The sequence below is a fragment of the Chiloscyllium punctatum genome, chromosome 30, assembly GCF_047496795.1.
Source record: "Chiloscyllium punctatum isolate Juve2018m chromosome 30, sChiPun1.3, whole genome shotgun sequence".
NCBI classification, from domain to species: domain Eukaryota; kingdom Metazoa; phylum Chordata; class Chondrichthyes; order Orectolobiformes; family Hemiscylliidae; genus Chiloscyllium; species Chiloscyllium punctatum.
The window spans coordinates 53550838-53563967 of record NC_092768.1 but is presented as its reverse complement, the minus strand read 5'-3'; the positions used below and the strand labels follow the sequence as shown (position 1 = coordinate 53563967).

The following is a 13130-nucleotide window of genomic DNA, read 5'->3' as shown; positions in this document are numbered from 1 at the left end:
GTCAGTGAAATGTCTGGATGCCCCTTGAGTGGGAGTGCTTAATTAGCAAATGGCTGTAGCTATTTGTTGGGTGTGTAGTTATGGTAATATGTAATTAAACAGGAGGTTACTACAATCATAGAAACACTGTTGAAAGAAGCTAATTTGCCCTAAAGTCTGCACTGATGCTTCAAACAACATCCAATCCAGACCTACGGCCCCTACTCTACCTCTTTAGCCTCACACTTACCATAGCTCATCCACCTCGCTTGCACATCTCTGGACACTATGAACAATTTAGCCAATCCACCTAACCTGCTTGTCTTTGGATTGTGGGGGGAAAATCCAGAGCACCCGATGAAAAAGCTCACAGGCTTGGGGAGAACATGCAAACTCCACAGGGACAGTCAGCAAAGGTGGCGGTGAAACCCAGGTCCCTGGCACAGTGAGGCAGCGGTGCTAACCACTGAGCCACCGTGCTTCCCAAAGCTTGTGAAGCTTGGGTACTGGTTAGAATGAGACAGGTAAATGATGCGGATTGAGATTATTAGTTGATTCCTTGGGTGTACGGACTCTGGCGCTGCCAGTAAGAGCCTGATTAGAATTTATTTGGATGATGTCACGTCAGTTTAATGGCGAGTTGCCAGTTCCTTGATTGTTCAAATGGCTTCTGTGTGCCAGCCGCAAAGCATACATGGGAAGTGAATTGTCAAGTTGGTGTTGTCAGGATTTGTCTTTACCCTAAATGTCACTCATCCACATACTGATTGCCCCTAAATTTGCATGAATGTTCAGTGTAATGCTGCAGAGTACAAGAGAAGTTCAGTATTAAAATTAAAAACTTAAGGAACAGATGTTCTCTTGAGTTCTTCAAGGAAACCGCACTGTTTGTACTTAGAGTCATAGAGTCATAAAGATGTACAGCCCGTCGGTAACAGACACTTCGGTCCAACCCGTCCATGCCGACCAGATATCCCTACCCAATCTAGTCCCACATGCCAGCACCTGGCACATATCCCTCCAATTCATATACCCATCCACTTGCCTTTTAAATGTTGCAATTGTACCAGCCTCCACCACATCCTCTGGCAGCTCATTCCATACATGTACCACCCTCTGTGTGAAAAAGTTGCCCCTTAGGTCTCTTTTATATCTTTCCCCTCTCACCGTAAACCTATGCCCTCTAGTTCTGGACTCGCTCACTCAATAGGAAAAAGACTTTGTCTATTTATGCTATCCATGCCCCTCATGATTTTGTAAACCTCAGTAAGGTCACCCCTCAGCCTCCGACGCTCCAGGGAAAACAGCTCCAGCCTGTTCAGCCTCTCCCTGTAGCTCAAATCCTCCAACCCTGGCAACGTCCTTGTACATCTTTTCTGAACTCTTTCAAGGTTCACAACATCCTTCTGATAGGAAGGAGACCAGAATTGCATGCAATATTCCAACAGTGGCCTAACCAATGTCCTGTACAGCCGCAACATGACCTCCCAACTTCTGTACTCAATACTCTGTCCAATAAAGGAAAGCATACCAAACGCCTTCTTCGCTCTCCAGAATTTTGATTTTTTTTTGTAGACAATGAAAGGAAACACAAAGAGAAAGAAGCTTTCACCTGGAAGAAATATTTGGAGCATCACATCATGGAAAGGAAAGAGTTAATAGACAGGATTTACAATTTCTTTCAACTTCTGTTTTTTAGTACCAGCTTACAGCTTCAGCTGTAACTGACCCAAACATTGGTGACCCAGCTCAACCTTGAGAACAGAATACATTATGCTGATGACAGATATGCAAAAACATTATTATAACGTGCCTCATGATAACATCACAACAGAGATTTCTGTAATTTTGACTCACATATGAGCTAAGACATATTAAGGGGAGGAACACTTCTTGAAGTTTCATAAATGGTGTAATTTTCTAAACTTTATTATACAGACCAATTAATGTATTACTTTTAAGAGTATGTATTTAATATGTCAGCCTTGAAGCTCTGTTTGGGCACACGCTACACTTGGCACCCCAGATTTAAAAGGTCATTCATGGAATCGTTCAGGTTTTTGCAGGCACTGCGGTACTTCCGAAGCTCACAGGTATCAGCTGATGGAATTTCCTCAATCCAGGATTTGGCATCAAATAAATACTGAATCCTGCAGATGGAAAACAAGAATTAGCTATTTCTTCACCGTGAGCAGAATAGCATCCTGAAGGAAGAAGCAATTCTGGCAACCTTTGGCTCAGGAATATCTCAAGAGAAAGGTGTTGACTCCTAGTAATGGCGGAAGAAATCTGCTGGACTATTTTACTGGCAAGTAACAATGATGGGAAAATGGGTCATGGTATCGACTTTGTGCAGAAGCTCAAACTATGCACCATCCTGCATAAAATGCAACAACACTTTACATTATTCTCTGATGATTTCTATGAAGAGTTTCAGTATTTGCCTCAGTGAGGATGTACCTTGTTATTTGACTTCTTTTGAATTGATTCTCATAGTTTGGGTGTGGCTGCATTTTTATCAGTTCCTAGAGACCTGAGAAATGGCAGCGATGAAACTCCTATGATATCCTGTTGATCTCCAATCAAATCTGACTTGCTCTGCTGACAATTCAGAAAAATGGACTTACTTGCCACTTCCATCAGTGCTTCTCCCATCTTGGCCCATGATGAAATAGTCTTCACCTTTCTTCAGCTGAAGCTGACAGGAATTCCGCTTCAGGAAATGTCGGACATCATTTACTTGAACCCTTTCATCCTTATCTGATTGCAGACCATGGAAAGGAAAGGCATTATCTTCAGGAATCCCAGAAAGACATGACCAGACAACAAAACTGTGTCTGCTTAACAGTACCCACACCAAATTTCATTGTCCCGCATTACCCAAAAACCTGCCAGGTCACCTTTTGCACAAAGAAAAATCTGTAAATTGCATCTGACATTGATAAAATTCCATGAATGTATAACTGAAAACCATTCTTGAATGATTTGGAGATGCCGGTGTTGGACTGGGGTGTACAAAGTTAAAAGTCACACAACACCAGGTTATAATCCAACAGGTTTAATTGGAAGCACACTAGCTTTCGGAGCGATGATCCTTCATCAGGTGATAGTGAAGGGCTCAATCCTAACACAGAATTTATAGCAAAAATTTACAGTGTGATGTAACTGAAGTTATACATTGAAAAATTGATTGTCCATTAAGCCTTTCATCTGTTAGAATACAGTGATAGTTTTTCTTTCTTGTGTAAATCACAAAACCTTTTTTTTAAAAGTTGCATTCTCCGGTTAGTTGTTAACAATGGTGATAGCTAGACAATATGTTGAAGGTGTTGGCCCCCTGTGTTCTCTGTCTATACCATGATGTTTAGATTGATTCTAATCTAAAAAGTGAGATAATGGAGTTTTACATAAACTCATGCAGTTTTTGAGTTCAGAGTTCTACATGAATGTATGCAGTTTTTGAGCAAAGTGCAATGTAACCCTGCAAGTATAAATTCACCCCACAAAATATATGTGTGCATGTGGGTCTTTGTCTGTCTGTGTGTGTGTGTGTCTGTCTGTCTGTCTGTCTGGGGTGGGGGTCGTGAGTGTGAGAAAGTGTATGTGTGTGTGTAGTGAGTGCAGAGTGTCTTAAATCTGTGAGGGGGTGCATGTATGAGTGTGGGAGTGTGTGTGTCTGTAAGGGTGTGTGTGGGTGCCTGTGTGCGCATTTGTGTGTATATGTGTCCATGTATAATGTGTATAGTGCAATGGTGATCACCTGTAATGTGGCATGAACCCAAGGTCGGACCTTCAGGTCACCATCTTCCAAGGTGGACTTCGGGACAGGCAGCAGAGAAAAGTGGCCAAGTAGAGGCTGATGGCTAAGTTCAGTTCCCATAGGGAGGGCCTCAACCTGGACCTTAAGTTCATGTCACGCTACAGGTGACCAACATTGCACTATACACACACACAGATACTCCTGCACACACACACACACTCTCAGACACACATAGGCACTCCTATACACACATACACACGGACACATATACACACTGATGCGCACACAGACACCCACACACACCCTTACAGACACACACACTCATACATGCACCCCCTCACAGACTTAAGACACTCTGCACTCACTACACACACACATATATACACTTTCTCACGCTCACAACCCCCAACCCAGACAGACACATACAGACAGACAAAGACCCACATGCACACATATATTTTGTGGGGTGAATTTGTACTTTCAGAGTTATATTGTACTTTGCTCAAAAACTCCGTTATCTCACTTTTTAGATTAGAATCAATCTAAACAACATGGCATAGACAGAGAATACAGGGGGCTAATACCTTCAACATATTGTCTAGCTATCACCATTGTTAACAACTAACCCGAGAATGCAACTTTTTTTTAAAAAAGGCTTTGTGATTTTCACATGAAAGAAGTGAAACTATCACTGTATTCTAACAGATGAAAGGCCGAACAGACAATCAATTTTTCAATGTATAATTTCAGTTACATTACACTGTAAATTTTTGCTATAAATTCTGTGTTTGATCGAGCCCTCCACAATCACCTGATGAAGGAGCGTCGCTCCGAAAGCTAGTGTGCTTCCAATTAAACCTGTTGGACTATAACCTGGTGTTGTGTGATTTTTAACTTTGTTCTTGAATGAGGTAGTATGGAAGTTATTTGTGCAGTTTTGTATTTACCTTAGTGTTGCAATGTATGCCTGGGATCATGTTACCGGGCTCCAGTAACAGATAATGGCAGTACATGGTCAGTTAAATCACTGGGAGACAAGTTAATGCTGAAGATGTTGTAATGTGATAGGTTCAGTGTGATGGAGGGAATCAGTGTGGCAGACGACGATTAGTTCAAAAGGTCAAAGCAAACCAGCATGATTGGCTATGCTAATGTTCTCTGATAAGCACAGGAACAACAATTGTAGAAACTGGAGGAAATTAAAGAGCTTGCGAGGAGTCAGGGAAGACATTTTGCCGGCTCCTACAGCTTTGATTTTGCAGGATTAAAGTTTAAGTTCATGAAGGATTTTCTGCGATTCCTGGTAATGCTTTATAGAACATTCGGTGATTCTTCCACAGCAATAGCAGTGTTAATGCTCAGTGTGATGGTGTCACCACCATTAAATTTTAAAACACCCGTAGAGGCCTCAAGCTTTTTGTTTCAGTGCTTTCTAACAAAACGTAGATGACTAGTTATATTGGAGAGCTAATTTTCAAAATTCAAATTGAATGGATATCATACAATAACTCTCATTATACACAATAACATCTGTGATGCAAGAACAGATTATTAAATCGACAAAATGATAACTCAAGAAAATCAGAATCAGCAGAAAATTGATACTCAGTAAGATACTAAGTGTCTTAGTCCTGAAAGTATTATCTTAAAGGAAGTGTTGAGTGAGGTATTTGTCAGTGGTTTACATTTTCTAAGACTCCCCTGATTAAGGGGGTCCTCCATTACTTTGGAAGATAGCAGAGGTAGCTTCTTTATAATGCAGAGAAAAAAATGCCAGAAAGTTTAGGCTGGTCAGCTTAGTTTATGTCATAGGCAAAATGAAAGAAGCTATTATTAAATAAGCAATACCAGAGCCCTTGGATAAGCTGAAGGCAATCAGGCAGATTCAGAAAGGGCAGCCATGGTTGATCAATCTTGTGAACTTCACTGAGGAGGTGGAGGTGTTGGACTGGGATGGACAAAGTTAAAAATCGCACCACACCAGGTTATAGTCCAGCAAGTTTATTTCCAAATAAATCTGTTGGGCTATAACCTGGTGTGATGTGATGTTTAACTTCATTGGTGATCAAACATACACTGTAGACAGTGGTAAATTGGTAGACATAATATTCTTAAACTTTCAAAACCATTTGGATTGGGGAAAGTGTGATTTCATCAGTTTTGACAGGAACAATTAAAAATACATCATAATATCCACATGGCTATTGACTACAGAGGTCTAAATGAACATGTATACAGTTTCCCTCATGCACGTATTGAACATGGTTAGCACACAGGTTTAACAGATATTTAGCAAAGTTAATAGAATTCTGTCTTTTTTTTGCACGTGGACACGAATACAAAAGTTCTGCTTCATTTCTACGGGGCAGTGGTTCGGCCATGTCTGGAGTACTGCACAGAGTAAAGGTCTCTTCTTTAAAGAAGCATGCAAATACACTGGAGGCACATAAAGTCATAGAGATGTACAGCACAGAAATAGACCCTTCGGTCCAACTCATCTATGCCGACCAGATATCCCAACCCAATCTAGTGCCTCCTGACAGCACTCGGCTGATATCCCTCCAAACCCTTCCTATTCACATATCCATCCAAATGCCTTTTAAATATTGTAATTGGACCAGCCTCCACCACTTCCTCTGGCACCCTCTGCATGAAAAAGATGCCCCTCCTTCGGTCTCTTTCCACGTGAAAGAAGATTTACGAGACTAGGATCTATAATGGGCATGATCTGTTATGAGGAGAAAGTGAGGACTGCAGATGCTGGAGATCAGAGCTGAAAATGTGTTGCTGGAAAAGCGCAGCAGGTCAGGCAGCGTCCAAGGAACAGGAGAATCGACATTTCGGGCATCAGCCCTTCTTCAGGAATGTGGAAGGTGTGTCCAGCAGGCTAAGATAAAAGGTAGGGAGGAGGGACTTGGGGGAGGAGCGTTGGGAATGCGATAGGTGGAAGGAGGTCAAGGTGAGGGTGATAGGCTGGAGTGGGATGGGGGCGGAGAGGTCAGGAAGAAGATTGCAGGTTAGGAAGGCGGTGCTGAGTTCGAGGGATTTGACTGAGACAAGGTGGGGGGAGGAGAAATGAGGAAACTGGAGAAATCTGAGTTCATCCCTTGTGGTTGGAGGGTTCCCAGGCGGAAGATGAGGCGCTCTTCCTCCAACCGTCATGTTGCCATGGTCTGGCGATGGAGGAATCCAAGGACCTGCATGTCCTTGGTGGAGTGGGAGGGGGAGTTGAAGTGTTGGGCTACGGGGTGGTTGGGTTGGTTGGTCCGGGTGTCCCAGAGGTGTTCTCTGAAACGTTCCGCAAGTAGGCAGCCTATCTCCCCAATATAGAGGAGGCCACATCGGGTGCAGCAGATGCAATAGATGATGTGTATGGAGGTGCAGGTGGATTTGTGGCGGATATGGAAGTGTCCCTTGGGGCCTTAGAGGGAGGTAAGGGGGGAGGTGTGGGCACAAGTTTTGCGTTTCTTGCGGTTGCAGGGGAAGGTGCCGGGAATAGAGGTTGGGTTGGTGGGGGGTGTGGATCTGACGAGGGAGTCACGGAGGGAGTGGTCTTTTCGGAACGCTGATAGGGGAGGGGAGGGAAATATGTCCCTGGTGGTGGGGTCCGTTTGGAGGTGGCGGAAATGACGACGGATGATACGTTGGACATGGAGGTTGGTGGGGTGGTAGGTGAGGACCAGTGGGGCTCTGTCCTGGTGGTGGTTGGAGGGGCGGGGCTCAAGGGCAGAGGAGCGGGAAGTGGAGGAGATGCGGTGGAGGGCATCGTCGACTACGTCTGGGGGAAATTGCAGGCCTTGAAGAAGGAGGCCATCTGGGTGGTACGGTTTTGGAACTGCTCCTTCTGGGAGCAGATGCAGCGGAGACGAAGGAATTGGGAATATGGGATCGTGTTTTTACAGGGGGCAGGGTGGGAGGAGGTGTAAGGTAAAAACAATGACTGCAGATGCTGAAAACCAAATACTGGATTAGTGGTGCTGGAAGAGCACAGCAGTTCAGGCAGCATCCAACGAGCAGCGAAATCGACGTTTCGGGCAAAAGCCCTTCATCAGGAATAAAGGCAGTGAGCCTGAAGCGTGGAGAGATAAGCTAGAGGAGGAGGTGTAGTCTAGGTAGCTGTGGGAGTTGGTTGGTTTGTCGTAAATGTCCGTGTCGATTCGGTCACCCGAGATGGAAATGGAAAGGTCGAGGAAGGGGAGGGAGGAGTCTGAGACGGTCCAGGTGAATTTGAGGTCGGGGTGGAAAGTGTTGTTAAAGTGGCTGAACTGTTCAACCTCCTCGTGGGATCCGTTATGAGCTAAGGCTGGGCAGTCTTGGCTTCATTCTGCTAAAACTCAGAACAACAAGGGACAACCCAATTGAAACTTAAGGAGTCTTAACTAGCTTGATGTGGAAAGAGGTTTCCCATTATGGGAGAACAGAAAACTCAGGTTAACTCTTCAAGATCAGGAGTAGTCCACTTAGAACAAGAAATGATGATATTTCCTCACTCTGAAAGAGTCGTGAGTCTTCAGGTCCGTCTTCATGAAAAGATGAGTGCCAAGAAGTTCATGAATATTTTAGCAATATTTAGGGAGAAAATCTCTTGAAAAATTATTAGGGTTGATGAAAATATTGATTTGAAATTGCAATTAAATGACTAATGCTCATTAAACATCTGTTTCACAGAAGCATTCAGTTCAAAAAGAAGTCAATTTTCAAAAAGACTTACGGCCCATTTTCAGAATTCTAGTAATCGACACCTGGTAGTTTTCAAAATATCCGGTCGTAGTAATATTGTCAACTCTGATTCTATAAGCTGCAAAGTAAAATTGTAGATAAAAATATTTCAGCGGGCATCACCAGTGACTTTCTCTGAAGGCTGCTGTGACATTCCTTGTGTACACTACAACAAGTGAGTCAAGAAATGCCCAGTTTTGTTTGAAGAATATGAGAATCACACAACCATATAATTCTTATAAAACCAATTATGTGCTAACTTTCTGAATGGCTATTTCAACTCTGTACAAAATCTGCAAACTTCTCTTCAAAAACCTTTATACACTTCCATTAACATAACTGTACAATTCATCTTGAAAACCTTAAGTCAATACCAGGGAGCAGCGTAGCCTGTCGGGATACATGAGTACACAGTATGAATGACTTACTTCCACGTTGGGCTTTGTTCAGCTCCTTGAGGCAGTCGGAGGTCACGAGGTTTTTTTTGGGTAGTTGCTTTACCCAAAACACTACTCGGACAGTGTCTCCCACCCATTCTCCTCCTCTAACCAAAAAAAAAAGTTCTGTGCGTCGGTTGGTAAGCTGATGTGTTTTCTTTCATGTTTCATTTTTTCATCTGTCCGTTTGTGAATTTAGAATCGTGGGAATGGGGATTAGGGCCGTTGAATGTTCCTCCTGCAGTATGTGGGAGCTTCCTGCTGACTTCATCTGTGGGAAGTGCACCCAACTCCAGCTCCTCGAGAACCCTGTTAGGGAAGTGGAGCTAGAGCTGGATGATTCGGGAGGTGGAGAGGGTTTTTGAGAGGAGTTACAGGGAGGGAGTTACTCCACAGCCACGTGAAGAAGGTAGATGGGTTACCGTCAGGGGACGGAAAGGGAACCGGCAGGCAGTGCAGGGAACCTCTGTGGGATTCCCCTCAACAACAAATGTACTGTTTTGGATACTGTTGGGAGGGATGACCTACCAGGGGTAAGCAATGGGGCACAGATCTCTGACATAGAGTCTGTCCCTGATGTTCAGAAACGAAAGGGGAAGAGGAGCACAGCAATATTGATTGGGGACTCCATAGTTAGGGGAACAGAGAGGAGATTCTGTGGGAATGAGAAACACTCACGGTTGGTGTGTTGCTTCCCAGGTGCTAGGGTTTGTGATGTCTCTCATCGTGTTTTGGGATCCTTGAGGGGGAGCAGCCCAAAGTCGTGGTCCACATCGGCACCAACGACATAGGTAGGAAGAGAGATGGGGATTTTAGGCAGATATTCAGGGAGCTACGGTGAAAGCTTAGAGTTAGAACAAACAGAGTTATTATCTCTAGTTTGTTGCCCATGATACGTGCTAGTGAAGCAAGGAACTGGGAGAGAGCAGAGCTGAACATGTGGTTGTAGGGATGGTGCGGGATGGAAGGTTTTGGATTCTTGGATAATTGGAACTCTTTCTGGGGAAGGTGGGACCTCTACAAACAGGATGGTCTTCACCTGAACCAGAAGGGTACCAATATCCTGGAGGGTCTAAATTGATGCAGCAGGAGGATGGGAGCCTGAATTGTTGTTCCAGTGTACAGGAGGTTGAGGGTAGTGAGGTCAGGGATAAGTTTACAAGGTTGCGAAAGGGCACCGGAAATCAGGATGTTGGTTTGAAATGTATGTACTTCAATGCCAGGAGCATCCGGAATAAGGTGGGTGAACGTGCAGCATGGGTTGGTACCTGGGATTTCGATGTTGTGGCCATTTCAGAGACATGACTAGAGGAGGGACAGGAATAGTTGTTGCAGATTCCGGGATTTAGATGTTTCAGCAAGAACTGAGAAGATGGTAAAGGAGGAGGGGGGTGGGGGGAAATGGCATTGTTAATCAAGGGGAGTATTACAGCAGCTGAGATAACGTTCGAGGACTCATCCACTGAGATATTTTGGGCTGAGATGAGAAACAGGAAAGGAGAGGTTACCCTGTTGGGAGTTTTCTATCGACATCTGAATTGCTCTAGGGATGTAGAGGAAAGGATAGCAAAGATGATTCCCAATAGAAGCAAAAGTAACAGGGTAGTTGTTATGGGGGAACTTTAACTTCCCCAATATTGACTGGGAATACGATAGTTCAAGTAGTTTATTGATTAGATTCCCTACAGTGTGGAAACAGGCCCTTCAGCTCAACTAGTCCACACCGACCCTCCAAAGAGTAACCCACCCAGACCCATTTCCCTCTGACTAATGCATCTAACAATTTAGCGTGGCCAATCTACCTGACCTGCACATCTTTGGACTGTGGGATGAAACCACAGCACCTGGAGAAAACCCACGCAGACACGGGGAGAATGTGCAAACTCCTCACAGACAGTCACCCGAGGCTGGAGTCAAACTCGGGTCCCTGGCATTGTGAGGCAGCAGTGCTAACCACTGAGTCACCCCACTGCCAGTTTAAGTGGGTCAATTTTTGTTCAATGTGTGCAGGATGGTTTTCTAACACAGGACAACAACAAAGGGAGATGCCATATAGGATTTGGTACTGGGGAATGAACCCAGTCAGGTGTTAGATTTGGAGGGAGGTGAGCACGTTGGCGATAGTGACGACAGTTCGGTTCTGTTTACAATAGCAATGGGCAAGGATAGGTATAAACCGCAGGGAAAGAGATATAACTGGGGGAAAGACAATTATGATGCGAATAGGCAAGATTTAGGATGCATAGGATGGGGAAGGAAACTGTAGGGGATGGATAAACTTGAAACATGGAATTTATTCAAGGAACAGCGACCGCGGGTCCTTGATAAGTATATACTTATCAGGCACGGAGGTAGTTGTCGAGAGAGGGAGCCATGGTTTACTAAAGAGGTTGACGCTCTTGTCAAGAGGAAGAGGAAGGCTTATGTGAGGATGAGCTGAAAATGTGTTGCTGGAAAAGCGCAGCAGGTCAGGCAGCATCCAAGGAACAGGAGAATCGACGTTTCGGGCATAAGCCCTTCTTCAGGAAGCCTTCCTTGAAGAAGCTCTCTTCCTCCCTCTACAAGGATTTCAGTGAGTCCCCCTCTCACTATACACCCCAGGTCATCTCTGCACAGAAGCTCTTCAGCCACGTTCTCAAACAGAAGACCTACTGCGCTTTTCCAGCAACACATTTTCAGCTCTGATCTCCAGCATCTGCAGTCCTCACTTTCTCCTTATGTGAGGATGAAGCATGAAGGCTCAGTTAGGGGGCTTGAGAGTTATAAGTTAGTCAGAAATGATCGAAGGAGAGGGCTAAGAAGAGCCAGGAGGGGACATGAGAAGTTGTTGGTGGATAGGATCAAGGAAAACCCTAAGGCCTTCTATTGCCACATCAGGAATAAAAGAATGACTAGAGTAAGATTGGGACCAATCAAAGATAGTAGTGGAAAAATGTGTATGGAATGTGAGGACACAGGGGAAGCGCTGAATGAATACTGTTGGTGAGAATACGGAGGTAAAGGCTACAAGATTAGATGGGATTGTGCTCGACAAAGAGGAGGGTTTAGCAATTTTGGAAGATCTGAAAATAGATAAGACCCCAGGGCCGGATGGGATTTATCCTTGGATTCTCTGGAAAGCCAGGGAGGAGATTGCAGAGCCTTTGGCTTGGATCTTTACGTCATCGTCGACAGGATTAGTGCTGGAAGACTGTAGGATAGCAAATGTTGTTCCCTTGTTTAAGAAGGTGAATTGGGACAACTCTGGTAATTATAGGCCAGTGAGCCTTACTTTGGTGTGGGTACGGCATTGGAAAAGGTTATTAGAGGCAGGATTTACAATCATCTAGAAAGGAATAATTTGGTTAGGGATAGTCAACACGGTTTTGTGAAGGGTAGGTCGTGCCTAACTAACCTTATTGATTTCTTTGAGAAGTTGACAAAACAGGTGGATGAGGGTAAAGCAGTTGATGTGGTGTATAAGGACTTAAGTAAGGCATTTGATAAGGTTCTACCACATGGTAGGCCATTGCACAAAGTACAGAGTTTTGGGATTGAAGGCAATATAGCAACTTGGATCAGAAATTGGTTGACTGAAAGAAGACAGAGGTTGGTCGTTAATGGGAAATGTTTATCCTGGAGCTCAGTTACCAGTTGTGTGCTGCAAGGATCGGTTTCAGCCCACTGCTATTTGTCATTTTTATAAATGATCTGGTTGTGGGTGTAGAAGGATGGGTCAGTAAATTTGTGGATGACACAAAGGTACGCACAGTTGTGGATAATGCCGAAGGATATTGTGGTTTACAGAGGGACATAGATTAAAATGCAGAGCTGGGCTGAGAATTGGCAAATGGTATATAATGAGGAAAAGTGTGAGATAGTTCACTTTGGAAGAAGTAACAGGAATGCAGAGTACTGGGCTAATGGTAAGATTATTGGTAGTGTAGATGAATAGACTGATCTTGGTGTTCAGGTGCATAAGTCCCTGAAAGTTGCTACTCAAGTTGATAGGGTTGTTCAGAAGGAATATGGTGTGTTGGCATTTATTGGTAGGGGGATTGAGTTTCAGAGCCACGAGGTCATGCTTTAGCTGTACAAGACACTGGTAAGGCCACACCTGGAGTATTGTGTACAGTTATAGGGAGGAAGTGGAAGCTTTGGAAAGGTTTCAGAGGAGATTTACTAGGATGTTACCTGGTATGGAAGGAAGGTCTTATGAGGAAAGGCTGAGGGAACTGAGGCTGTTTTTGTTGGAG

At 44.2% G+C, this 13130-nt stretch overlaps 1 protein-coding gene across 1 annotated transcript in view; it reads right to left on the bottom strand.

Annotated features, from left to right (window-relative positions):
- Window positions 1-1640: 1640 nt before the first annotated feature.
- LOC140455522 (complement C4-A-like) overlaps window positions 1641-13130 on the bottom strand; it is a 271191-nt gene continuing 259701 nt past the window's right edge. The window contains exons 39-41 of the mRNA XM_072550468.1: window positions 8451-8537; window positions 2607-2739; window positions 1641-2129 (exon numbers count right to left, since the gene is read on the bottom strand). Coding sequence (XP_072406569.1) covers window positions 1988-2129; window positions 2607-2739; window positions 8451-8537 — 362 coding nt within the window. The 3' untranslated portion in view covers window positions 1641-1987. The remainder of the gene's footprint in view (window positions 2130-2606; window positions 2740-8450; window positions 8538-13130) is intronic.